We start from the raw sequence: 26,162 nt of genomic DNA on the forward strand, positions 1-26,162 counted from the left end.
CATTTACATTATGTAAAGAGCTCATATACGTGAGTGCACATACATATACACATTTATGAGGATGTGTGACAAAATCATTATTACACATAAAACAGGACCAGTCATACTTAGTGTTAACTCCTTGCTTATTACACTCTCTCCACAAAATATGTATGGATGGATGGTTGCATGTATGAATAGTTGTATGTTTGCATGCATGCTTATATGTATGTGTTTAGGAAACGACTCTTTATGGGAGGAAATAGGTGGCTCTTAAAAGAGCCGTTTTAAGAAAATAAAAATAATAAAACATAAACATGTTTACTTCTTCTTGGGTGCAGCTTTTTTGGCCTTGGCCGCTTTGGGTTTAGCGGTCTTGGGTTTGGCTGCCTTGGCTTTTTTAGGACTCTTGGCTGCCTTCTTGGGGGTCACCGGCTTCTTAGCCTTCCTGGGGCTCTTGGTGGCTTTCTTAGCGGCAGCAGCGGGTTTCTTGACCTTCTTGAGGGACTTCTTAGCGGCGGGTTTCTTGGCTGTTACCTTCTTGGGCTTCTTTGCAGCGGCGGGTTTCTTTGCGGCCTTTTTCACTTTAGGAGCGGCGGCTTTTTTGGCCGCGGGCTTCTTCGCCTCGGTCTGCTTCTTGTTGAGCTTGAAAGAGCCTGAGGCGCCGGTGCCCTTGGTCTGCACCAGGATGCCCTTGGTCACCAGGCTTTTGACGGCGAGTTTGACGCGGGAGTTGTTCTTCTCCACGTCGTATCCACCTGCAGACAGAGCTTTCTTCAGGGCGGCCAGGGACACGCCGCTCCTCTCCTTGGAAGCGGAAACAGCTTTGACGATCAGCTCGCCGACGCTGGGACCCGCTTTCTTGGGTTTGGCCGCGGTCTTCTTTTTAGGAGCCTTGGCGGGGGCCGAGCTGGCCGGTGCTGGAGCTTCTTCTACCATCGTTGTTGGAGCTAAAACGGCGCTAAGAAAGAGCGAGTGAAGCGCTGTGCTCTGTTGTACAGAGATTCCTCCCACTTACGAGAGGGGGCGGGGCTTTATAGCACACATGAGAACTGTGTAGACTCAACTCGGCCAGCGCAGCGTCTGTGTGCTTCCGTGACACATGCGCACTTGTGTTTTCTCATGGCAAATAATGATTAAAATACAAGTCCTGATATAAAATACGAGATAATAAAGTGCACGTCGGCCGAACATAAGCTCTCTCGTTCATGTAAAAGCCCGCAAAGGGAACCTAACGATGCTCTGTTTCCTTGTGTTCTGCTAAAACAGCACACCGCTCCTGATGCGTAAAGCGACGCAGCGCACATTTCACATCTTATTACACGTAAAAATATGCTGAGGAAACTCGATCTTCTTGTAGACACAAGCTGAAAAGAGCAAACCAGACCTTGGTGTTTTCCACATGTATTTTTAAGCGGATGTGAGCTTCATTTTCTACTAGAAAAATAGACTGTTTAGTGCGAAGTAAAACACAGCTACCAAGCAGGACTAGGTCGAGTCCAGGGTGCTTAACTGTCATGTAGCTGAAAGAACAAATGTAAGAAAAAAGTAAATATAACAATTTAGAATAATAATCATGATAATGAGAAGAATATTTTAATACACTAACATTCATTTCAGTCATTCCTACATATTTGTGCTGTAAGATCCACAGAACATCCCCGTGTCAGCTTTAAGTTCACATATACTGACACATTTCTAAAACAACACATGGCTCCAACATTCACATTCTACTGATCTTTCTAACACTCACAAAACAGATTCAAGTCTATTTTAGTTATTTATCTGATACAGCTCTTTTATAAAGATGCACTTTTTAATGTTTAACTCAGAAATGCCTTTAACACATCCGACACATACAATGTCTTATTTCACTTATTTGGCTTTTATTGATACACAGCTAAGATCACTTTCACTACAACTAAGATGTGTCTGACTTTGAAATATCACAGATGTCACTTATAAAGACTTGCGTCAGTATTGTTCAGCACCGAAGAATCTGAACACTGTTTTACACAATTTTTTTTCTCTCTCTCTCTCTCTCTCTCTCTCGTTGCATGATGGGAGTTGGTGGGTGTGAGTAGCGTGCGCGTGTGAGAGCGAATGAGTCTCTTAAACTAAAAAAACTTATTTTCTGACTTTCCCGATCTGTTTTTTTTCTGATCTGGAGCGTCGTTACACCTATAAAAACACATAAATAAAACCGTGGTATCGGTTAGCGCGCATAATAGCGAGTTTAACGTGATTATTGTTAAGCCGGTGGCGGGGTCCAGAATGGCCGCGGCTCACCTGAGCGGTGAAGCCCGTCCTCTCTCCCTCCGTCACGGGGCGCGGTGTGAGGTGGGTGCTGAGGTACCGGTGGAGCAGGTGTTGTTAGCGGTGGGCGAGTGTGTCGGCTGTGAGAACATCGTGTCGGCGTCTCGCATGAACAAAGCGGTGGTGGCGTTTCTGAGGGAACAGGAACTCGTACACCAGCTAATAGCATCAGGAATCAAGGTAGGAGATAGTTTCTTTTCTGTTACTCCGCTGGGAGGAACAACTAAAAAAGTTACCATCTCTAATGTTCCCTCGTTTATACCAGACGAGGTGATAGAAAGGGAACTGACTCGGTTTGGTAAAATAGTGAGCAGTATGAGAATTGTTCTTTTAAACTGCAAAAATCCTGCATTACAGCATGTAGCTTCCTTTAGGAGAACAGTGCTCATGTTTCTAAAGGAACCTTATTTAGATGTCTCTTTTAGGGTACACCATGAAGAGAAATCTTTCATGTTATACGCAAGCACTGGTAACATGAAGTGCTTTGAATGTGGGGATTTGGGCCATAAAAAGGTCACCTGTCCTGGACTGCTAACACATAAAAACACTACAGGGAAGAGACGTACTGTGGTTGCATTGCATTAAGTGTCAGAAAAATCCTCTCTTGTGTAGATGTGCCTGTGTTTGTTTCTTCTTTAAAACATACGTGCCATGACCCAATCAGATTTAACATCATTAAACAAGTTTATAGTTCATTTCCAGAGGTGGAAAGTAACGAATTACATTTACTCGCGTTACTGTAATTGAGTAGTTTTGTTGTGTACTTGTACTTTTTAAAGTAGATTTTACAACCTGTAATTTTACTTTTACTTAAGTATGTTTTGTATTAAGAATTGTAATTCGCTTCATTTTAAATAACATCCGTTACTGAGTAAAAAAAAGAAAGAAAAAGAAAACAATAAAAAAAAACTCGACATTAAACTGTTTGATCCGGCCCGCTGAGCATTTACACATTTGTGTTCTTTAGAGTCGGGCTTGAGAACTGAATCACTGAGTTAACTAGTCAGAAACGACTCACTCTGTTTCATTATGATGTTGTGCATAAACAACTCCATGAATCGGTTCATTTAGTGAAGAGATTCAGATGTATAAAGCAATCAGAGCTTCACATTCTGGGTGGAATTTCAATCTCTTTCTTCATTGGTTGTTCTATAAATGACAGTTTAGTGAACGAATCACCAATTTAAGCTTTTTACCGGGAAATCCGAGAGAACAAATCTAGTTTTCATTAGTTAGGTGGATAAGACAGTTGGGTATGGATTTATATATTCTGGAAACATACAAGATGGTTTTATATAAAGTGGATTATATCCTTAATGGAACTATACATGGATATGTAGATCAGGTAAGAAGATAAGTGGTTATGATTTTCTGTTGCTGTGTGACTGATCTGGGTCGCGGTTCTGCTGCTGCTTACGGTTGGCTACGATAGTAAAGCATTATGAAATATTGTGATTTTTTATGTTCATTATTTTTGAGTATTTATTTAAGCATAAATGTGATTGTGAGATTATGCTGGTTTGTTTTGGATTTTGATCATGTTCCTATGACGGTGTAAGACCCGTTATATTTTTTATAGGTGCAACCGTAACCACCTAACCCTTCTATTGAGGATAAACAGAAATAATGCGGTTTTGAATTGACAACAGCAGTTGCAGTGTGTTAGGTGTGTAGAGGTTAAATCCACACATGAACTGCTGATATGCTGCATGGTAACGTTTACTCTGAGTACATTTTAAATTACTGAGTAATCTTTTTACTTGAGTAGATTTTTAGACTAGTAATTTTACTCGTACTTAAGTAAAAAATCATTAAAGTAATAGTACTTTTACTTGAGTACAATATTTTAGTACTCTTTCCACCTCTGCTTTTAGGCTATGTCTGGAACATGGCTGCCATCTTGAAAGCCCCCATATTGGATCAAGGGCAAGTTTTTCCAATGGGAAGGTGGTCATGTAGCACATCAAAGATGCCAAGACAGAGACAGACTGTAAACTGTTGCCTGTAAACTTTAAAAGCTCTGGTTAAGTATAGACCGCTACAAGGCTATGTTAAGAGCCCAGCAGATAGTCAGGTGGCTAAGTGGGTAGCACTTTCGTCTCATAGCAAGAAGGTCCTGTGTTTGATTCCCAGGTAGGGATGTTAGGGTCCTTTCTGTGTGGAGTTTGCATGTTCTCCCCGTGTCCGTGTTGGTTTCCACCGGATGCTCCGGTTTCCTCCCACAGTTCGAAGACGTGCAAGTGAGGAGAATTAAAGACACTAAATTGTCCAAGACTGTGTTTAATATAACCTTGTGAAATGATGAACCTTGTGTAATGAGTAACTACCGTTCCTGTCATGAATGTAACAAAAGTGTAAAACAAGACATTAAAATCCTAATAAACAAACAAACAATCCACTGTAATTTTGGCTTTGTGTTTGTTTTGCCATCAGTTTTGTAAAGATTGTTCATTTTTCTCCTTCTTCCTTACCCACTTTCCCCATTGTGAACAGGAAAGAAGGCAGCCATACATTCATACATGTAGGTATTATTATGTTTAGCCTATTAGGTAAAAAGTGGGTGCTTCCCCTTGTATTTTTTTTCTTTGTTAGTTAGTTTAGGCCTGATTAGGCAGTTTAGCTGTTTTTCTTATTTGTTTTATTTGGCACCGTCTACAGTTCACTTTGTGAGTGGGAGCTTTGTTGGATTTTAAGTTCCAGTGTGTACATTTGTGTTCTCTAATTAATACACTTTGTTTGTAAAAACCTGTAACATTTAAAGACCTGCTAAGTGAAGTTGATTTAGCTGGGTATGAATCTGGTTTTCTGCTTATTTTTACACCTCTTCACTGAGTTATGTACCAGCAATTACTGTACCTTTAAACCATGACTAACCATGTACATGTAACAGATATGGTAATATGAGATCATGTGACCATGGTAAAAAAAATATATATATTTGAGATGTTGCCCTCTTGTGGCACTTTTATGTCTTTGGACTGTGGGAAAAAAAACTTAGCATCTGGAGGAAAACCATGCAGACAAAGGGAGAACATGCAAACCTCCTCTTGTGGAACTTTTGGAGAATTGTAAAAAAAAAAGTAATATGATATAATACGAGATCTTGTGATCATGTTGAAAAAAATCTGATGTTGCCTTCTTGTGGCACTTTTAAAGAACTGTTAAAAATGAGTTATGATATGGCAATATGAGATCTTGTTAACAAGGGTAAAAAAAATCTTGTGATGTTGCCCTCTTTTGGCACTTTTGGAGAATTGTAAAAAAAAGTAATCTGAAATGTTAATACACTATATTGCCAAACGTATTCACTCACCCATCCAAATAATTGAATTCAGGTGTTCCAATCACTTCCATGGCCACAGGTGTATAAAATCAAGCACCTAGGCATGCAGACTGCTTCTACAAACATTAGTGAAAGAATGGGTCTCAGGAGCCCAGTGGATTCCAGCATGGTACTGTAATAAGATGCCACCTGTGCAACAAGTCCAGTCGTGAAATGTCCTCGCTACTAAATATTCCACAATCGACTGTCGGTGGTATTAAAACAAAGTGGAAGCGATTGGGGATGACAGCAACTCAGCCACAAAGTGCTAGTCCATGTAAAATGACAGAGAGCGGATGCTGAGGCACAGTGCGCAGAGGTCGCCAACTTTCTGCAGAGCCAATCAATACAGACCTCCAAACTTCTTGTGGCCTTCAGATTAGCTCAAGAACAGTGTGTAGAGAGCTTCATGGAATGCATCCAAGCCTTACAACACCAAGCATAATGCAACACGTCGGATGCAGTGGTGTAGAGCACACCGCCACTGGACTCTAGAGCAGTGGAGACGTGTTCTCTAGAGTGATGAATCACGCTTCTCTGTCTGGCAACCCGATGAACGAGTCTGGGTTTGGCAGTTGCCAGGAGAACGGTACTCGTCTGACTGCATTGTGCCGAGTGTAAAGTGTGGTGGAGGGGGGGGGTCATGGTGTGGGGTTGTTTTTCAGGAGTTGGTCTCGGCCCCTTAGTTCCAGTGAAAGGAAACCTTAATGCTTCAGCAGACCAAGAGATTGTGGACAATTTCATGCTCCCAACTTTGTGTTCCCAGTTTGGTGATGGTCCCTTCCTGTTCCAACATGACTGTGCACCAGAGATAATGCATAAAGACTTAGACGAGCGAGTTTGGTGTGCAATAACTCGACTGGTCTTCACAGAGTCCTGACCTCAACTCGATAGAACACCTTTGGGATGAATTAGAGCTGAGACGGTGAGCCAGGCCTTCTCGTCCAACATCAGTATCTGACCTCACAAATGCGCTTCTGAAAGAATGGTCAAAATTCCCATAAACACATTCCTAAACCTTGTGGAAAGCCTTCCTTGAAGAGTTGAAGCTGTTATAGCTGCTAAGGGTACATCATTTTAAACCCTATGAATTAAGAATAATGCATCACTCAAGTTCATATAGGTGTGAAGGCAGGTGAGTGAATACTTAAGGCAATATAATGTATGTCTTGTGACCATAATAGAAAAAATCTTTGTAATGTCGCCCTCTTAGAACACTTTTGGAGAATTGTAAAAAAAAATAACATGAAATGGTAAAATGAAAACATGTGACCATGTTGGTAAAAAATTATTGTAATGTCGTGTTTGGTTGTTCTCTCTTTCTGTCATTTTGCAGTACAAGTGGCTGCTGATTGGTTGCAGCCTGTTTTCCACTGCAACCAATAACAGATATGTCCCCAATCCCAATCCGCCTCTCCACTCCACCTCCGTTTGAGCGTTCACGTGGAGTGCTCGCCACATTAAGGGCTGTTCCAAAGTAATTAGGACGGAGGGGAAGTGAACTGTAAAACCCTTCAACAGCGAGTGAACACAAGAGCACACTCAACCACCACACTCCACAGAAGTGCAGCTAGGAAAGGTGAATGGAGGAAACACCTTACAAATGTAAAATATTATATTAAATTATCCTCATAAGGTGTTAGGGAAAATGTAGGCACAGTCTTCTTCAGTCTTTTTAAAGAAAGTAATGAAATCTGTGATCGGTGAACTTAAACTTCATAAATTTCTCAGTGGCTTTGGTGCATTTCTCACATCACTATTAACATTTGCACAACAGTAAGTGCATTTCTCAAAACAATTAGTACAAACTGCAAAACCTAGTTGATAACTTGCAAAAGCGTGTCACTTGCTCCAAATGGAAAGTTCATTCCTCAAAAGCAAGTATTCATGTCAATGAAAGTGTCAGTGTCATCAAAATAAAAAGTCCTGACTCCATTGTTTATGAACAAAATAGTCAAATGGCTTTGTCATGTTTTCATTATGACAGTTCACTCTGTAAGTGTTTTCCAATACAAAAAAGTCAGATCATGGTGACACTACCTAAAAATGCTCAAGACAGCACTATACACTATTAGCACACCCATCTGAAATCTACAGTTAAGTTACACATTACTGTATTTAGTGAGGTAAATGAGTACAAGACACTCAATATGTACAGTGTATCACAAAAGTGAGTACACCCCTCACATTTCTGCAGATATTTAAGTATATCTTTTCATGGGACAACACTGACAAAATGACACTTTGACACAATGAAAAGTAGTCTGTGTGCAGCTTATATAACAGTGTCAATTTATTCTTCCCTCAAAATAACTCAATATACAGCCATTAATGTCTAAACCACCGGCAACAAAAGTGAGTACACCCCTTAGTGAAAGTTCCTGAAGTGTCAATATTTTGTGTGGCCACCATTATTTCCCAGAACTGCCTTAACTCTCCTGGGCATGGAGTTTACCAGAGCTTCACAGGTTGCCACTGGAATGCTTTTCCACTCCTCCATGACGACATCACGGAGCTGGCGGATATTCGAGACTTTGCGCTCCTCCACCTTTCGCTTGAGGATGCCCCAAAGATGTTCTATTAGGTTTAGGTCTGGAGACATGCTTGGCCAGTCCATCACCTTTACCCTCAGCCTCTTCAATAAAGCAGTGGTCGTCTTAGAGGTGTGTTTGGGGTCATTATCATGCTGGAACACTGCCCTGCGACCCAGTTTCCGGAGGGAGGGGATCATGCTCTGCTTCAGTATTTCACAGTACATATTGGAGTTCATGTGTCCCTCAATGAAATGTAACTCCCCAACACCTGCTGCACTCATGCAGCCCCAGACCATGGCATTCCCACCACCATGCTTGACTGTAGGCATGACACACTTATCTTTGTACTCCTCACCTGATTGCCGCCACACATGCTTGAGACCATCTGAACCAAACAAATTAATCTTGGTCTCATCAGACCATAGGACATGGTTCCAGTAATCCATGTCCTTTGTTGACATGTCTTCAGCAAACTGTTTGCGGGCTTTCTTGTGTAGAGACTTCAGAAGAGGCTTCCTTCTGGGGTGACAGCCATGCAGACCAATTTGATGTAGTGTGCGGCGTATGGTCTGAGCACTGACAGGCTGACCCCCCACCTTTTCAATCTCTGCAGCAATGCTGACAGCACTCCTGCGCCTATCTTTCAAAGACAGCAGTTGGATGTGACGCTGAGCACGTGCACTCAGCTTCTTTGGACGACCAACGCGAGGTCTGTTCTGAGTGGACCCTGCTCTTTTAAAACGCTGGATGATCTTGGCCACTGTGCTGCAGCTCAGTTTCAGGGTGTTGGCAATCTTCTTGTAGCCTTGGCCATCTTCATGTAGCGCAACAATTAGTCTTTTAAGATCCTCAGAGAGTTCTTTGCCATGAGGTGCAGTGTTGGAACTTTCAGTGACCAGTATGAGAGAGTGTGAGAGCTGTACTACTAAATTGAACACACCTGCTCCCTATGCACACCTGAGACCTAGTAACACTAACAAGTCGCATGACATTTTGGAGGGAAAATGACAAGCAGTGCTCAATTTGGACATTTAGGGGTGTAGTCTCTTAGGGGCGTACTCACTTTTGTTGCCGGTGGTTTAGACATTAATGGCTGTATATTGAGTTATTTTGAGGGAAGAATAAATTGACACTGTTATATAAGCTGCACACAGACTACTTTTCATTGTGTCAAAGTGTCATTTTGTCAGTGTTGTCCCATGAAAAGATATACTTAAATATCTGCAGAAATGTGAGGGGTGTACTCACTTTTGTGATACACTGTATGTTTCACATTTTTACTGCATATGCTCTTTGCAATTCTAATTTGTTCACAGCATTGTGCTATAGCAAAGTACAAACTTATTTACAACAAACATAAGAAACACCCTTTGGGTAGAGCTGTGCACAACTGTAAACAATATTGCAGTACATATTGGAACTGAATTGGAACATACAACATACACAGTACTGTAAATCATTCTTGCACATCCAGACATTCCTGTCTGTCTGGCCACATATTTTCATAGACATTACAGCGAATATCATCCCTGGCAATGCAGTAAGGAAAGTATCTCCTTAAGTAGCAAATCCACCCTCTGCAGGACTCTGCTGTGATGTCATCACATGCTGCATCCATGGCCACTAGCAGGGCCATTTGGGTATGTGGATGCCGGTCATATACCTTCCACCTCCAGGCAGAGAAAAACTCCTCTATTGGATTAAGGAATGAGGAGTAGGGAGGGAGATATTCCACCAGCATCCTTTCATGTGCTGCAAACCACTGTCTGACCAAATCTGAGTGGTAAAAACTCACATTATCCCATATTACAACATACTTGTTCAGATGGTCTCCATTTAGACCCCTCTCATTCTCAGGTATTATGTCCCAGTAAAGAGTGTCTAAAAAAAGTCAGCAAATGTTTTGGTAAGATTTGCTTGACTGATCTTGAGAAATAGTTCAACATTTTTGTATGTAATGATTTAAGCAATGAAATGAGGACTATTAGTTTTATTGGGAATGACTATTCAGCATTCATAAGTATAGTTCATTTTGACAGACATGACATAAGCAAATGATAATGTTATAAAACAGCAGAGAATTGTATGGAAGCAATTGATGCATGTCCAAAAGCATTTGTAATTTGTTGGAAGGAATGAGAAACTGCTACTATGATGTGCACAAATGACTAAATCTTGTGGAGGCTGAACTAACAGTTATGAGAATTTTAATTCTGATCAGAGAAATGCACCAAAGCAATTGAGAAAAACTGTAACACCATTTTTTGGAGAATTAAAACATAACTATACATTTATACTAGTTATAAAGTAGCAGGTTCTTGCGTCTCCTAAGCTCGTATTTCCGCTTGGAGATGCTGAAATGATAACGGAGCGCAAGACATGACGGTAAGGCGAGAAAGGCATCTATCTGTAGCCATGGTGACGGCAGCTTCCTTATTACGCTCGAAAGCAAAGAGGGCGTCCCAGAGTTGACTCCTGAATTTAGACCCTCCCCTTAATTGGAAGCTCCCTTCACAGCACAGTGTGACTTCATATGGAGTGTGACTCTGTAGTGGAGTGTTAGTGAGGAGAGAACGGTTTGGGAAAGGCCGATGATGAAGTGACTAAACATAAGCAGTACAAGTGGCTGCTGATTGGTTGCAGCCTGTTCTCTACTGCAACCAATTACAATGTATACTTTTAAAGCACTGGTTAAGTAAATACAGCTACAGGCTATGTCAAGTCAAGTCAAGTCAACTTTATTTATATAGCGCTTTTTACAATAGACATTGTCACAAAGCAACTTTACAAAATCCATGACCAACAGATACAAAAACCCCTGTTGAGCAAGCCGAGGGCGACTGTGGCAAGGAAAAACTCCCTAAAAATTACAGGAAGAAACCTTGAGAGGAACCAGACTCAGCAGGGCCCATCCTTCTTGGGTGGTCTGGAGGAAACTTTAAATAAATACATAATTTACACAAAGCATATAAACACAGAATTAAATGAACTAAAAGTTATAACTGGTAATGAATAGATAAATAATCTTCAATAAAGTCTGTAGTGACTTCTTGTCAATCTTGGTGGAAATTACTCCAGACCCATCACATCCGGCAGGAACAGTGTCGTCGCCACGGCAGTCTCGACTTTAATCCTTAACCTTGGCGTGTAAACAGGTTCCCACCAGAATGCCCTTGGAGTAAAACAACAGAGAATGTAGTTAATAATGTACAATGCTAGTTGAGTAAAACAGTTTTACAGAGAGTTTTAGGCTCCGGCAGCCCTAATTATTACAGCATAACTAAAAGGGAGAGCGAGCAGGTAACAAGGTCATGAAGGCTTTCACAGGACATCAGCGCCCATCTCCCCACCGTCATCAAACCTGAGTGATCGGATAAGAGAGGCAGAACGACAGCAACCCAACATCCCTGATCACCACAAGTTTCTATGACCAAGAACCCCCAAGCTCTGCGCCTTTGTCTATATTAATCAAAAGCCTGAGAAAATAAATATGTTTTCAGTCTAGACTTAAACATTGAGACTGTGTCCGAATCCCAAATAGAGGCAGGAAGATTATTCCAAAGTTGTGGAGCTTTGTAAGAAAATGCTCTTCCACCAGCTGTGGTCTTTTTAATTTTAGGAACTATAAGTAACCCTGCATCTTGTGAACGAAGTGGACACGCTGGGTTGTAGTGATTAATAAGTTCACTCAGATACTGTGGAGCCAGACCATGTAGCGCTTTATAGGTTAGTAAAAGTATTTTGTAATCAATGCGGAATTTAATTGGCAGCCAGTGTAGAGATGATAGAACAGGACTAATATGATCAAATTTTTTAGTTCTAGTTAGCACTCGAGCTGCTGCATTTTGAACTAACTGGAGTTTGTTTATGGATCTACCAGAGCATCCAGTTAGAAGAGCATTACAATAATCTAACCGAGAAGTTATAAACGCATGGATCAGTTTTTCAGTGTCATTAACGGATAGTATATTTCTTATTTTAGAGATATTACGCAAATGATAGAAAGCAACTCTAGTAATATTATTAATGTGTGTATCAAAGGAAAGATCTGAATCTATTGTGACACCCAAGTTTTTTACATCTGGGCTAGGAGTAACAGAGAAAGTGTTTAGGTTTAGCACCAGGTTAGACAACTTGTCTCTTGTAGCTTTAGAGCCAACAAGTAAAACCTCAGTTTTATCTGAATTAAGTAAAAGAAAATTACACGACATCCCGTTTTTTATGTCGTTTACACAATCTTCAATCTTACTGATTGTGTCAGTATCATTTTGTGAAATTTTATGCCATGTTTATGAATAATTTCACCTAGTGCAAGCATATAGAGTGTAAATAATAGCGGTCCAAGTACCGACCCCTGTGGAACACCACACTTTACTTTTGTAGTTTCCGAGCATTTATTATTTACATAAACAAATTGCGAGTGGTCAGTCAGATATGATTGAAACCAAGAGAGTGCGAGTCCTTTAACACCTACTGTATTTTCTAGCCTCTCCAGTAAAATGTTATGATCGACCGTATCAAACGCTGCACTAAGATCTAATAGAACAAGAAAAGAGACACATCCATTATCAGAAGACATTAACAACTCGTTAACTACTCTAATTAATGCGGTTTCGGTACTATGATTGGGTCTAAATCCTGATTGAAATTTTTCATGAATACAATTTTCATTCAAATAAGAACATAATTGTTTGGAAACGACTTTTTCCTAATATTTTAGAAACAAAAGGAAGGTTTGAAATTGGCCTATAATTAGCTAGTACATGTGGATCAAGATTAGGTTTTTTAATCAGGGGTTTAATAACAGCACTTTTAAACAATTTAGGTACATACCCAAGGCTAAGGGATGCATTGATTAATGTAAGCAGGGGCTCTACAATAGCTGGGAGTAAATCTTTAAGTAAACGAGTTGGAACAGGATCGAGTATACACGATGATGACTTAGATGATTTAATCAACACAGTTGGTCCATGTCCACAAACAGGTCCATGTCCACGTCCACAACCCACCCTTATCCAGGCCCGTGGCAACGACATCGACCTAGCCAGCAGCCACATCCCAATACCACGACATCCCCACACCTCCTACCATTAAAGAGCGCAAAAAAGGGGGAGTATGGTCCCATAAAGAGTAGCACGCATAGTATTAATGAGAAAAATAAACAAATTATAATAATCGGAACAGTGCGTATAGTTGCTCATATCTAGTTACCGGTCAGCGCTCATAAAGACGTTGCATCAGGGTCCAGAAACCGCCGAGCGTTTTGAATCACTTTGAGGACCGCTGAATATAGGAGAAAAGACTGAACACCTGCTTCTCTCATTGCTTTTTTCACCGCGCTGAAAGCACTGCGTTTCTTGGCCGTGGTTGGAGAGAAATCGGGGAAGAAACTCAGATTCGAGCTGTTCCATGTCAGCTGGCCGGAGCGATGGCACTCTTTGAGGATGAGATCCCGATCCTTGCAGCATAGCAACTTGAAAATGAAAGCGCGAGGTCTGCCGTAATCCGCCGATGCTCTGGAATGAACGCGATGAGCTCGCTCCACTTCCAGCTCTTGGTTAACCAGCGCCGGTAGCCAAATCGGGAGCTGCCTTTTGATGAAGCCGATCGGGTCATCTTTTTCAGCACCCTCCGGTATACCAACCATGCGCAAGTTGTTACGCCTGCTCCGGTCTTGCATGTCGACCACTTTCTGTTCTAGGGCCTCCAAACGAGACGAATGCTCTAAAAGAAGTTTCTTCTGTTTTCTTTGCTCACCTGTAAGGTAGTCGAGCTTCGAACACATGTTCTGGATCGTAGACATGTGTGTTGCGAATTCCCCCCTCATTACCGAAATTTCAGCTAATATCGTTTGCTCTAAACGAGCGAGAGGATCCGCCATGTTGGTCTGAGGCAGCTGAGAGTTGGTCCACCTCACCAACCTGAGAGTTGGTCCACTTCACCTTTTTCTTTACCGGAGACGCATTTGGGGTAAGGTCCAACTTTTTTCTACTCGTGGACATCAGTAACAGAATTATCATCTGTCAGTAAAAATAATACAGGACCAAACTCTCAAAAAAGGGATGGAATGGGGGTGTCGTGTTGGGAGCTCTAACCGACCGCTGCCGAATCCATGTACGGCGTCACGTGACTCCCCAGATTAGAAATTTCTTGTGTATTTGTTGTAGGTCTTTGTATTTATTATACTGTTTTTATTTTATCTGCACTTGTGTATATCATATTGTTTTTCACTTATGTGTTCTGTGTTTTAACAGCATATTGGAAGGGTATATACAGTCAAGCTGGAAAGTCTGCACACCCCTTTTACCTTCTCCATGTTTAATTATGTTACAGACTCATTCTATAATTTTTTCTTCAGACATTAACACACAATCACCAATAAATACAAAGTGAAAACAGGGTTTAGAAAATATGTAATTTTATTTTACAGACATAAATCCTTTATTTAGGGGTTACATATCTGTACACACCCTTAGCTTAAAGCTTGGATGATGCACGCTTGGCAGCAATTACGGCTTCAGTGCATCTTGGGAAAGAAGCTACGAGCTTGGCACACTTGTTTCTGGACATTCCTCTTGGCATATCCTTGCAAACTCCATCAGGTTGGATGGGGAGCATTTGTACACAGCCATTTTCATCTCCTTCCACAGATGCTCCACTGGATTCAGGTGTGGACTCTCAAGGACACGAACAGACTTTCTCTAAAGCCACTCCTTTGTTCTCTTTGGGTGTGTGCTTCGGGTCATTGTCAAGAGCACAAGCCTAAACTGAACACCAGTGATCTCTAATCCCTCAGATAAAACTGTATCTACAATCATTATTCATCAGTAGCTGATATAACCACATGGGTGAGGGATTATACTGGTAAACCTTTGTAAAGCACAAGAATACAGAGTTACATGCACAAATGCAATTTAAAACTTTACTGTGTAAAAGAAGCCTTATGTCAGTGGTGTCCAAACTTTTTTCTAGGAGGGCCAAATTTGATAATGTGAAAGTACCCGGGAGACAACAGTCCCTGATGACATTATTTAAAATAATAAAATATGCATATAAATACGCTGTTATTTAATCATTTTACACAGCGAATAACAACCAAATGTACGCATTCAGGTGAACAAATCAGAACATACAGAAAAAGCTATCTGAATTTCTAACTGAATTTTAAAACTTTCAGAAACTCTGTAAAATAAGACGGGATACATTTACAAAAATAAAACTTATCATGGCTTTATGTACTAAAAGAATGACACATGAACTCTGAGTTTCTCTAAATTATTACTGGGCATAAGTTCTCTCCACCACTCAAATTCTTAGGTCGTTGTTTTAGTACAATACGTCACGTTACATTTTGTTTCCGTTAATCGTTGTTTGTACAACCTGTGTCGCTTTTATCACCTCAACGAGTCTCATTGACGGTTTTGTCACTTCTCATGAATGCGTACTTACAGTGTTGCTGCCACCAATTAGTAAAAGGAGAATTGCATCTATTGTATAATTAATTTTTTTTCTATTTGACTGTGCTGGCGGGCCACAACTAATGCAACTTAAGACAGAAGACGTGGGTCATATAAAATCCGACCTCGGGTCATGATTGTCCTGCAGGCCGGACTTTGGACATGCCTGTCTTTTGTTAGCCATGTCCAAAAGTGGTGTCAGGTTCTCTGTGCTCAGCAGTATCTGGGATGGACCATCACACAGTGGAAACGTTTATTGTGGTCAGACAAATTAGTATTTCAGATCTTTTGGAAGAAATGAAGTAGATTTGGTAAAACATGTTAGTGCTTGTTTATTTTGGGTTTATTTTGTTGGGTTTGGGTTTATATAATTTACATGAAAGTTTAAATGAACTGTGTTAGTGGATCCACCTAGTGACACAAAACCAAACCTACACCCACATCACCAGTTTCATACAAAAGCATCAACTGTGTTATTCATAGTAATAAAATAATGAATAATAAAGTTTATACACAATTTAAACACAAAATGGTCGCACTGATAATTATTAACGATTTAAAACACTATTTTAATAACTATATTAGTCTTTTATTAACTATTAAAATACTAAAGTTTAATTACTGAGTAAATAATGACTTCACACAAAAGCATATCAATTTTACATTACAGAAAATATTGCCATTACAAAAAAAAAAGGAAAAAACAAACAAACAGTCCTAAAGCTTATTAATTATTAATATAAAGATTATTAAAACACAAAGATAACACATTAATGTAATAAATAACTAATCTATAGTGCAACATGTTCTTTACTGCTCTATAGAGGCTTTATTAAAGTATAAACGCAGTTTATTATTCATGATATGTTTAAGTCCTATTTTTTGGAAGACGTGTGTGTGTGTGTGTGTGTGTGTGTGTGTGTGTGTGTGTGTGTGTGTGTGTGTGTGTGTGTGTGTTAATGATACTGAGTGTACAATGCACACACAGTAATCACATGTAATATGTAATTGTGTGTGTGTGTGTGTGTGTGTGTTTAATGATACTGAGTGTACAATACACACACAGTAACCACATGTAATATGTAATTGTGTGTGTGTGTGTGTGTGTTTAATGATACTGAGTGTACAATACACACACAGTAACCACATGTAATATGTAATTGTGTGTGTGTGTGTGTGTGTGTAATATGTAATTGTGTGTGTGTGTGTGTGTGTGTGTGTAATATGTGTATGTGTGTGTGTGTGTGATTGGCTGTAAATGGAGTTGAAGTTGTTTCAGCTCCACTGTAGAACTGGGTGACGTCACAGTCGCTGTTCTGAGCTCCTCTATTAAATCCTGATGGAATAAAAGTTCGGGTTTGGTGAAGCTGCTCTGTTTTCACCTCTTCACTCATCATGGCTGAGAAACAGAAGAGACGTGAGAACCAACGTGCTTCTTTAATGCAGAGATTCTTTTGTTGGCCGGTTTGTCTGACCCGTCCTCGGACGTCTTCTCAGGACGACCTGAATGAGGACAGCAGACAGAAATACGATGTGGACAGAGAGAACAGAATCGTTATGGAGGGATTTCTGTTCAAGAGGGCCAGCAATGTGTTTAAGACATGGAACAGGTTTGTAGAAAGCTCAAGTGGATTCAAAACGTTTTATTTTCATTAAATATCAGTATTTTTTATTCACTTATTTACTTAATTAACTGATCAAAATAAATAAATCCTCAGATAAAATATTATATTAGATAAAAAGTGATACACAAAACTTGTTGACATGAAATAAAGCACTGAACAAACCCTGATGTACTGAACAGTTTCATTCCTGCAGTAATATTGTCAGTAATATTCAGTAGCTGCAGCTGTTTCTGTGTTTTTCTCTGCAGGCGCTGGTTTATGATTAAGGACAATCAGCTCATTTACAAGAGCAAGTCTAAGGTGAGTCACATGACCTTTTCCAACCTGATTTCATTTTCCTTGGTCAGGGTCTCGGGGGTCTGGTTACACAGGGAAACACTGGACACAAGGCAGGAATCACCTGAACAAAGTGCCAATCATCACAGGGGCTTCAGCCACCAATCCTGAGACATGGCCCATGACGTCTGTGTCGATGTCTGGCTGGTCAATAGCACTGCTGGGATTTAAATCAGTTAGGGGTCACCACAGCAGATCATTCGTCTCAATCTTGTCCTGTCCTAAACACACTACTCTGTCCCTGCTCATGCAGAGCACCACTCACTCACCCATTTAACTACCCACGTACACACAAAGGCATTTCAGGGTAGCCACTCCACCTTCTGCATGCTTTGGGGTTGTGTAAGGTAACCAAAGTACCTGGAGGAACCTCATATAGACACAAGAACACTTTACATTCAGTAAAACTAAACATTATACAGCATGAACTGTTAAAATGTGCTTTTAGGATCATGTGTTATTTTTGGTGTAAATTTTGTTTGTTTGTAACCAGCGTGAGGCGACTGTGCTGATAGAAGATGTGAGATTGTGTAGGATTGAACACTGTGAGAACATCAGACACAGCTTTCACTTCCAGCTGGTTTCACCCACTAAGTGAGTGCTGTTCAATAATAATACTCATTTATATATATTACATTTGTAAACACCTTTCTCACACAAAATACATAAATTATATTATTAAAATGTGTATTGTGTGTGTGTGTGTGTGTGTGAAGGAGGTGTTTTTTGAAAGCTGATTCAGAAGAGATTGGACAGGCTTGGATGAAAGTAATACAGAACATCATTACCAAGCCTGATGATGCTGGCAGATCAGACAGCTGGGAGGTAACACCTTCTGAGAATCACTGAGACGTGTATATATCTAATGATGTAATAATACAGCAACACAAAGTCTCTCATTTAAAAACATTAAGTGTGAATTGTGATGTTGTTCCCTGTATGATATTTTATTTGCATCTGTGTAACACCAGTATGATCTGTTTGATAGACACTAGACAGGAAGTCGTCATTGTCTGCAGTTAGTTCAGACTCAGATCAGCATCAAAAAGCATCTGAAGCTTCAGGTAATATTGAGATTACAGCTGAATCAAACCTTACCTGCAGACTTTAGCTTCAAAATAGCTGAACTGTTTCTGTTTGACTGTTTCTGTTTCACCTTCTTCCCTCGACACCTTCCTACCTTTGACCTTTAGCCTCTGTAGCTGAGATCAGCCTTGGTGAAGTGATCTTTGAATGTGCTGCTGAGTTGAATGACTCTGATGCCTCTGTTGAGAGCGGTGGTAAGTATAGTACATACAGCTTTTCAGGGGTTTGTTCTGTAGGTGCAGAAGAAGAAATCCTGAGCAATGAAGAAAGCCCAGAGGATCCAACCACCAGCGTTCATTTCTTCAACATCCTGAACCATGAAGGTCAGTTTAATCTCCACTAATTCCTGTAATAATATATTGTTGTACATCTGTTACCTGCTACATCAACCAATAGAGATTATATTACACCTGCAGAAATACAGAATACAGCCAAACACCACTGACAGCCTTTATATAACAGATATTTAGTACTGCTGATATGATGTACATTTTCTATGTGAATTTGACTTAAATGGAATAAAAATCACTTTTACAGAGAGTTTTGATTGTTGCTACACTGTGGGAGAGCTGCTGGGAGAAGGAGGCTGTGGTGCGGTTTATGCTGGTGTTTGTAATGCAGATGGGAAACAGGTGAACATCAGCACATAAACACAAGACAGGAAGTGTAGAGCATTACACATTAATAAGATACAATCAGAAGGAGAAATGTTCTATTTGGATGATGAGATTCTTTAACTAAACCCTAATGTTTATTATTATTACTTCTGTACAACTAAATCCACTAATTGTGTTTGTATTTGTGAACAGGTTGCTGTGAAATATGTGCTGAAGGACCCCCGCGACAGATTCATCACTATTGTAAGTTCATCTTTTTCTTTTACTAATAAAGTATCACAAAGACTCAACAAGGTTTAGACAAGATAAAAACCTTCATAGACCAGATCTAGACCAAAACTGTTGGTCCACTTACTGCCTTAGACCAGCCCAGATCTTTACTAACAGACCTGCTCATCATAGTTTAGACCTACTACTGATTCCAAACCTTGTCTGTTGTTCTATTAGCCTGGAGAGAAGTACCCACTTCCTGCGGAGGTGGAGTTAATGAAGATGGTATCCAAGCCACCTCACTGTAATTCTGTGCTGAAACTACTGGATTGGTTTGACACGCCCGAGCACTACATCCTAATCCTGGAGCGACCCGTCCCCTGTATGGACCTCTTTGACTTCATTCAGCAGTTCCCAATGAATGAAGCTGTGGCTCAGCTCATCATGTGGCAGGTGGTTCTGGCTGCAATTCACTGCCATGATTGTGGAGTTTTTCACCGGGACATCAAGCCAGAAAATCTTCTGGTGAACACAGAGACACTGGAGGTCAAGCTGATCGACTTTGGCTGTGGGGACTTACACAAGGAAACAGCGTACACCTCATTTTCAGGTAAGTTCCCCTCAGAAGTACTTAGTTACAGAATGAAATGGATTTGAGTGGAGAAGTATTTCTCTAAAGCATTTCTCCCTTTCACTCAGGCACTAAGTCATACGCTCCACCTGAGTGGATAGTTGAGAAGGAAATGTATGACTGCCCTGCTACTGTGTGGAGTCTGGGCGTACTCCTGCACACCATAGTTTGTGGAGAGATGCCGTTCGGGGATGAAGTGGAGATTGTTGATGGGGGCCTGGACTTTTTACCTGAACTTTCTGACAGTAAGAAAATGGAAGCAGCTCACATTAAGATCTAGAAACACACAGTCTGTAAAACCTGCATGAAAACATGATTTAAAAAGTTTGATCAAGTTTATATTGTCATTACGATGATAGAAAGTGTAAATAAGAAATCTAGTTTTAAATACAACAACATTTTAATATCATTTTATCACTGCACACAGCATGCTACCATCTGATAAGTAGGTGTCTGGAGAAACAGCCTGAAAAACGTCTCAGCCTTAAAGAAATCCTTCAGCATGAGTGGTTTACAGAGAACAGTATGAGGTTAGGGTTAGTAAGAATGAAACAGACTTAATAAGTTAAAAGATCTAAAAGATCTTGTAATATGGTCTAGATCACAGAGAATACTAACAAAGATTGTAAAGCTAATATAATTAGGATAAGTAGAAGTAATAACATGAAACTATTAAAATATTGATTGTATTTTGTGTTTCTGTAATGTAATTTCTTGTGTGTTTATTCTACAGGCATCTGCGTGGATGAAGATTATAGAAAGAAGACTGTGTGTGTGTGAAAGACCTTAAATAAAAATAAAGGTTATTGTGTAAATAACACCTGGTTTCAATGTAGTTTCATGTAACAATCACTGTGAATGTGAAGAAGATTCCTCAAGTTCTCAGAGACAAAATGATTAACAAATCACATGAACTGAAAGAGCTACAGAGCCACGACACAAATATTTTGTTAGTTCAGCTAGTTTATAATTGATCAAATATCTGTTAGTGTGAGAATTTATAAGTAAAAAGTTTCTGGAACCACAAATTGTTCCCAGACCTCTGCACCACACACTAGATTTAAACAATCACTTAAAATAGATTTAGGTCGAACCAAAAACAGCAAAAACACAAATAATAAACAATTAACTACACAATCTCACTCAGCTCATTCTCCAATGGTTACCAGACCCACTGCAACCCTGACCAAGATAAAGCTTTGGTAAAACAGACTATGAATGAATGAATACAGAATAGTGCCACAAACCATCATCGTGCCTTTGTTAAAGAAGTGGTCAGTGTCCTGCCTCAACCACTATCGTCCTGTAGCTCTCACACCTCTTGTCATGAAGTGCTTTGAGAAACTCGTCATTAAGCATGTTAAGACCCCGCTGTCCCCCTCAATGGACCCACTGCAGTTCATGTATCATACCAACCGCTCAACAGATGATGCCATAGCCACCACACCTCATCTGGCTCTAACACATGTGGACAGAAATGACACATCTGTATGTTAGGATGCTGTTTAACTTCAGCTCAGCATTCAACACCATCATTCCTCAGCATCTGATTGGACAGCTGAGCTCACTGGGCCTGAACACCTCTCTCTGCAACTGCACACTCATACACAAACACACACACAATAGACACACGTATACATAGACATGCACACATACACATGCTCACACACGTATACATAGACACGCTCACACACGTATACATAGACATGCACACCAACAAACTCACATGCACACACACTCATATATACATCCACACTTAGATTCTGACACACAATTACGCTTACACAAATACACATGTGTTTTACCCCTGATGTTTTCTCAGTTAGAACTTTTACTGGAATGAATGAACAAATACATAAACCATTTACTCACATCTTAGCTACAGTACTCAAACATTTTAGCTACAATTCTCAACGTCAGATGCAAAAGTATATTTGTTACACTTATATAACAAAGAAACAAAAAATACAATACCCTTTTAAAGGATGTCTATGATACATGTCTATTATACATAGCACTCATATAATATACTGTACAATAGACTACATGTCTATTATAATGTTCCAAAATCATAACATCATATATATATTATAATATACAACTCATGAACAATGTTTTCCTGAGATATTTATCACTTCCAACACTGGTAAGAAATGTGAAACTAAAACTGAGTTAACTCTCATTAAACTGACATGACTTACTACATGTCAATGTACAAATAATTTGCAAATACATTTATTAACATGCACATGTGGATTCACAAAATGGTGACTGCATTACAATTAACCATGAGTTTAATGCAGCTAACGAGCTGGGGCGTCATTCATTCACACACACACACACACACACACACACACACTTCGCTACGCGTCGTGCCGAAAACGTCATCCCCGTGATAAAATTGCAGTAACGCACGGCCTCTCGTGGCTTATTGCTTTAATATATATATATATATATATATATATACAGTGTATCACAAAAGTGAGTACACCCCTCACATTTCTGCAGATATTTAAGTATATCTTTTCATGGGACAACACTGACAAAATGACACTTTGACACAATGAAAAGTAGTCTGTGTGCAGCTTATATAACAGTGTAAATTTATTCTTCCCTCAAAATAACTCAATATACAGCCATTAATGTCTAAACCACCTATACCACCTACTATTGACACTTTGGGCACAATTTGGACATGTTCACTGTGGGGTGTACTCACTTATGTTGCCAGCTATTTAGACATTAATGGCTGTGTGTTGAGTTATTTTCAGAAGACAGTAAATCTACACTGCTATACAAGCTGTACACTGACTACTCTAAGTTATATCCAAGTTTCATGTCTATAGTGTTGTCCCATGAAAAGATATAATGAAATATTTGCAGAAATGTGAGGGGTGTACTCACTTTTGTGATACACTGTATATATATACACAACATACAGTATGTGTCGTCCCTGAGCACACTCCTCACGTGTTGAAATTCCACATAGTGTGTGTCGTTTTTAACACATTTCTTTTTAGAGTGTAGGGTTACCAACCACCCCGTAAAATACAGAATCGTTCTTTATTTGGAGACTAAACGCCACGTTCCGTATTGAACTGATACAGGATGAGCTTTGTATGAAACAGAAGGATACTGCTGCTACCGTGGAAATTAGAAAGCGTTTGGTTATTATATTAAGTATTCGCTTTAATTCTTAGTAACGGTGTGTGTGAGCAGGTTTATCAGCATAACAACCTGTTTAATACACCGCTGTATGAGTAGCGCAGTGGGCAGAGTGCCTTGTTTTGCCTAAAATATGGATCTGACTTATTATTATAAAGAATGACAATAATATTTGTTAAACACCCTAAATAAAACATATTGATAATGTTCTCATGACGGTGTAAGACACGTTATATTTTGTATAGGTGCAACCCTATAACCACCCCCCTCCTCCCCCACTCAGCTATTTTCAGCACAATCAGGAAAAACTTCAAAAGCTTTAATGTGGCTTCATCTGCACATCACTATTGTTTAGCGTTACCATCACAAACTCCGTTCACTTCATCCCTGCAAAACAGTTTGATTGGCAACAGGTAAGCAATGAGCACTTCCTGTGTATTGTACCTACCCTTTCCGTCAGATCGGCCGTTTGTAAATTTGTTTCGGCATTGGTAAAAGTGTTTCAGCTCTTGTAAATTTGTTTTCTAAAATGTTAAATTGTTTTGCACTTCTTGGCCACTGTAGCTTTTCCTCAGTAAATTGGTCCACAATCGATTTGATGTATTACACATGATTTTTTTCTGCAACTAAAGTGTAATTTTAATAATTTTGCAGTTTTAAACATGTAAAATGTATTGTACAATTAGGTGGGACAAAGAAACATGACAATGTAGCCCAAAAAATAACCCATACTAGGATATAAGACAGAGTGGGAGAATAGAGCAGTGTATGATAAAATTTAAGTTAAATTGGAATAAAACAAACAAAATGCTTTAGAAACCTTTCAGTGCTTGTGAAAGTAGCATTAGAGACATGTTAGGGGAAAAAATGTACAACTAAAACACCTGCAGCGGTGTAGGAGTTTTTATTGAAGGTAAATAAAACCTGTGGGTTAAATAGTGTTTAAAAATGTGTAATATATACATGGACAATGCTTGTGTTTGTTGCTAGCTTTTACAGGTGTGTGTGTGTGCGTGTGTGTGAGAGAGATAGAGATCCATGTGTTGTTTTAAAAATGTGAGTCAGTATATGTGAACTTAAAGCTGACACGGGGATGTTCTGTAGAACTTACAGCACAAATGAGTAGAACTAACAGAAATAAATGTCAGTGTATTGTAATATTCTTCTTATTATCTTCATCATTATTCTAAATTATTATGTTTATTATTATTTTTTCCATTTGTTCTTTCAGCTATGACAGTTAAGCACCCTGGACTCGACCTAGTCCTGCTTGGTAGCTGTGTTTTACTTCGCACTAAACAGCCTATTTTTCTAGTAGAAAATGAAGCTCACATCCGCTTATAAATGCATGTGGAAAACACCAAGGTCTGGTTTGCTCTTTTCAGCCTGTGTCTACAAGAAGATCGGGTTTCCTCAGCATATTTTTACGTGTAATAAGATGTGAAATGTGCGCTGCGTCGCTTTACGCATCAGGAGCGGTGTGCTGTTTTAGCAGAACACAAGGAAACAGAGCATCGTTAGGTTCCCTTTGCGGGCTTTTACATGAACGAGAGAACTTATGTTCGGCCGACGTGCACTTTATTACCTCGCATTTTATATCAGGACTTGTATTTTAATCATTATTTGCCATGAGAAAACACAAGTGCGCATGTGTCACGGAAGCACACAGACGCTGCGCTGGCCGAGTTGAGTCTACACAGTTCTCATGTGTGCTATAAAGCCCCGCCCCCTCTCGTAAGAGGGAGGAGTCTCTGTACAACAGAGCACAGCGCTTCACTCGCTCTTTCTTAGCGCCGTTTTAGCTCCAACAACGATGGTAGAAGAAGCTCCAGCACCGGCCAGCTCGGCCCCCGCCAAGGCTCCTAAAAAGAAGACCGCGGCCAAACCCAAGAAAGCGGGTCCCAGCGTCGGCGAGCTGATCGTCAAAGCTGTTTCCGCTTCCAAGGAGAGGAGCGGCGTGTCCCTGGCCGCCCTGAAGAAAGCTCTGTCTGCAGGTGGATACGACGTGGAGAAGAACAACTCCCGCGTCAAACTCGCCGTCAAAAGCCTGGTGACCAAGGACATCCTGGTGCAGACCAAGGGCACCGGCGCCTCAGGATCTTTCAAGCTCAACAAGAAGCAGACCGAGGCGAAGAAACCCGCGGCCAAAAAAGCCGCCGCTCCTAAAGTGAAAAAGGCCGCAAAGAAACCCAAGAAGGTAACAGCCAAGAAGCCCGCAGCTAAGAAGTCCCCCAAGAAGGCCAAGAAACCCGCTGCTGCCTCTAAAAAAGCCACCAAGAGCCCCAAGAAGGCAGCCTCATCGTTTTACGTCACCCACATTCCTCAGATAGAGCAAGTATCAAGAAATTGCTGGCTTTGCTACAAAAAATTCAAAAAAGAAAATAAAACAAAGATTGCATGCATGGCTCCTGAGTGCCAAGGTAGAAGATTTTGTTTAGTTGGCAATCGAAACTGTTTTCAGTCTTGGCATTCTAGCGAAGGAGATGAGTTTCGCAGTTAGACCTACACAGGGCTTCTGTCTTCTACTGTCAGTCCCTCTCATCTTTCCTCAACCCCTGTGTTTGTGTATATGTTCTTTGTTTCTCTTTCTCTTCACAGGTCAAAGTTCAGTGTGCATTGTTCATTGGAAGGAGGTAATTTGTACGATTTATTTTTTCCCTTTCTATTTATCTTTACATATATATATTTATACAGTATATATCACTTGCAGTAGCAAAACCAACAATTTAGACGATTAAAAGTGGTGCAACAAACGTGTTTGTGTAGAACACATGGAACAAAAATTACAATAATACTAATAATAACAATAATAAGCAAAATTAACGAACTAATCAAGAATATTTTTTTAGAAAGGTATATACTTTAAATGCGATTGTAGGCTGTG

At 40.0% G+C, this 26,162-nt stretch overlaps 1 protein-coding gene across 3 annotated transcripts; it reads left to right on the forward strand.

The window, feature by feature from the left end:
- Positions 1 to 7,153: 7,153 nt before the first annotated feature.
- LOC134305237 (serine/threonine-protein kinase pim-2-like) lies at positions 7,154 to 20,931 on the forward strand. 3 transcript variants are annotated; one of them, XM_062990114.1, is made up of 13 exons: positions 7,156 to 7,196; positions 16,879 to 17,218; positions 17,482 to 17,533; positions 18,063 to 18,163; positions 18,286 to 18,394; positions 18,558 to 18,633; positions 18,763 to 18,978; positions 19,193 to 19,287; positions 19,465 to 19,515; positions 19,720 to 20,092; positions 20,182 to 20,358; positions 20,541 to 20,649; positions 20,847 to 20,931. In XM_062990114.1, exons 2-13 carry the CDS (start codon positions 17,004 to 17,006, stop codon positions 20,860 to 20,862), a joined length of 1,590 nt encoding a protein of 529 aa, XP_062846184.1. In that variant the 5' UTR covers positions 7,156 to 7,196; positions 16,879 to 17,003; the 3' UTR covers positions 20,863 to 20,931. The 3 variants fall into 3 exon arrangements, with proteins under 3 accessions (XP_062846186.1, XP_062846184.1, XP_062846185.1); XM_062990115.1 differs by having other exon boundaries at positions 20,541 to 20,643; XM_062990116.1 differs by lacking the exon at positions 20,541 to 20,649 and having other exon boundaries at positions 7,154 to 7,196.
- Positions 20,932 to 26,162: the final 5,231 nt, after the last annotated feature.

The sequence above is a fragment of the Trichomycterus rosablanca genome, unplaced genomic scaffold (genome assembly GCF_030014385.1).
Source record: "Trichomycterus rosablanca isolate fTriRos1 unplaced genomic scaffold, fTriRos1.hap1 scaffold_134, whole genome shotgun sequence".
NCBI classification, from domain to species: Eukaryota; Metazoa; Chordata; class Actinopteri; order Siluriformes; family Trichomycteridae; genus Trichomycterus; species Trichomycterus rosablanca.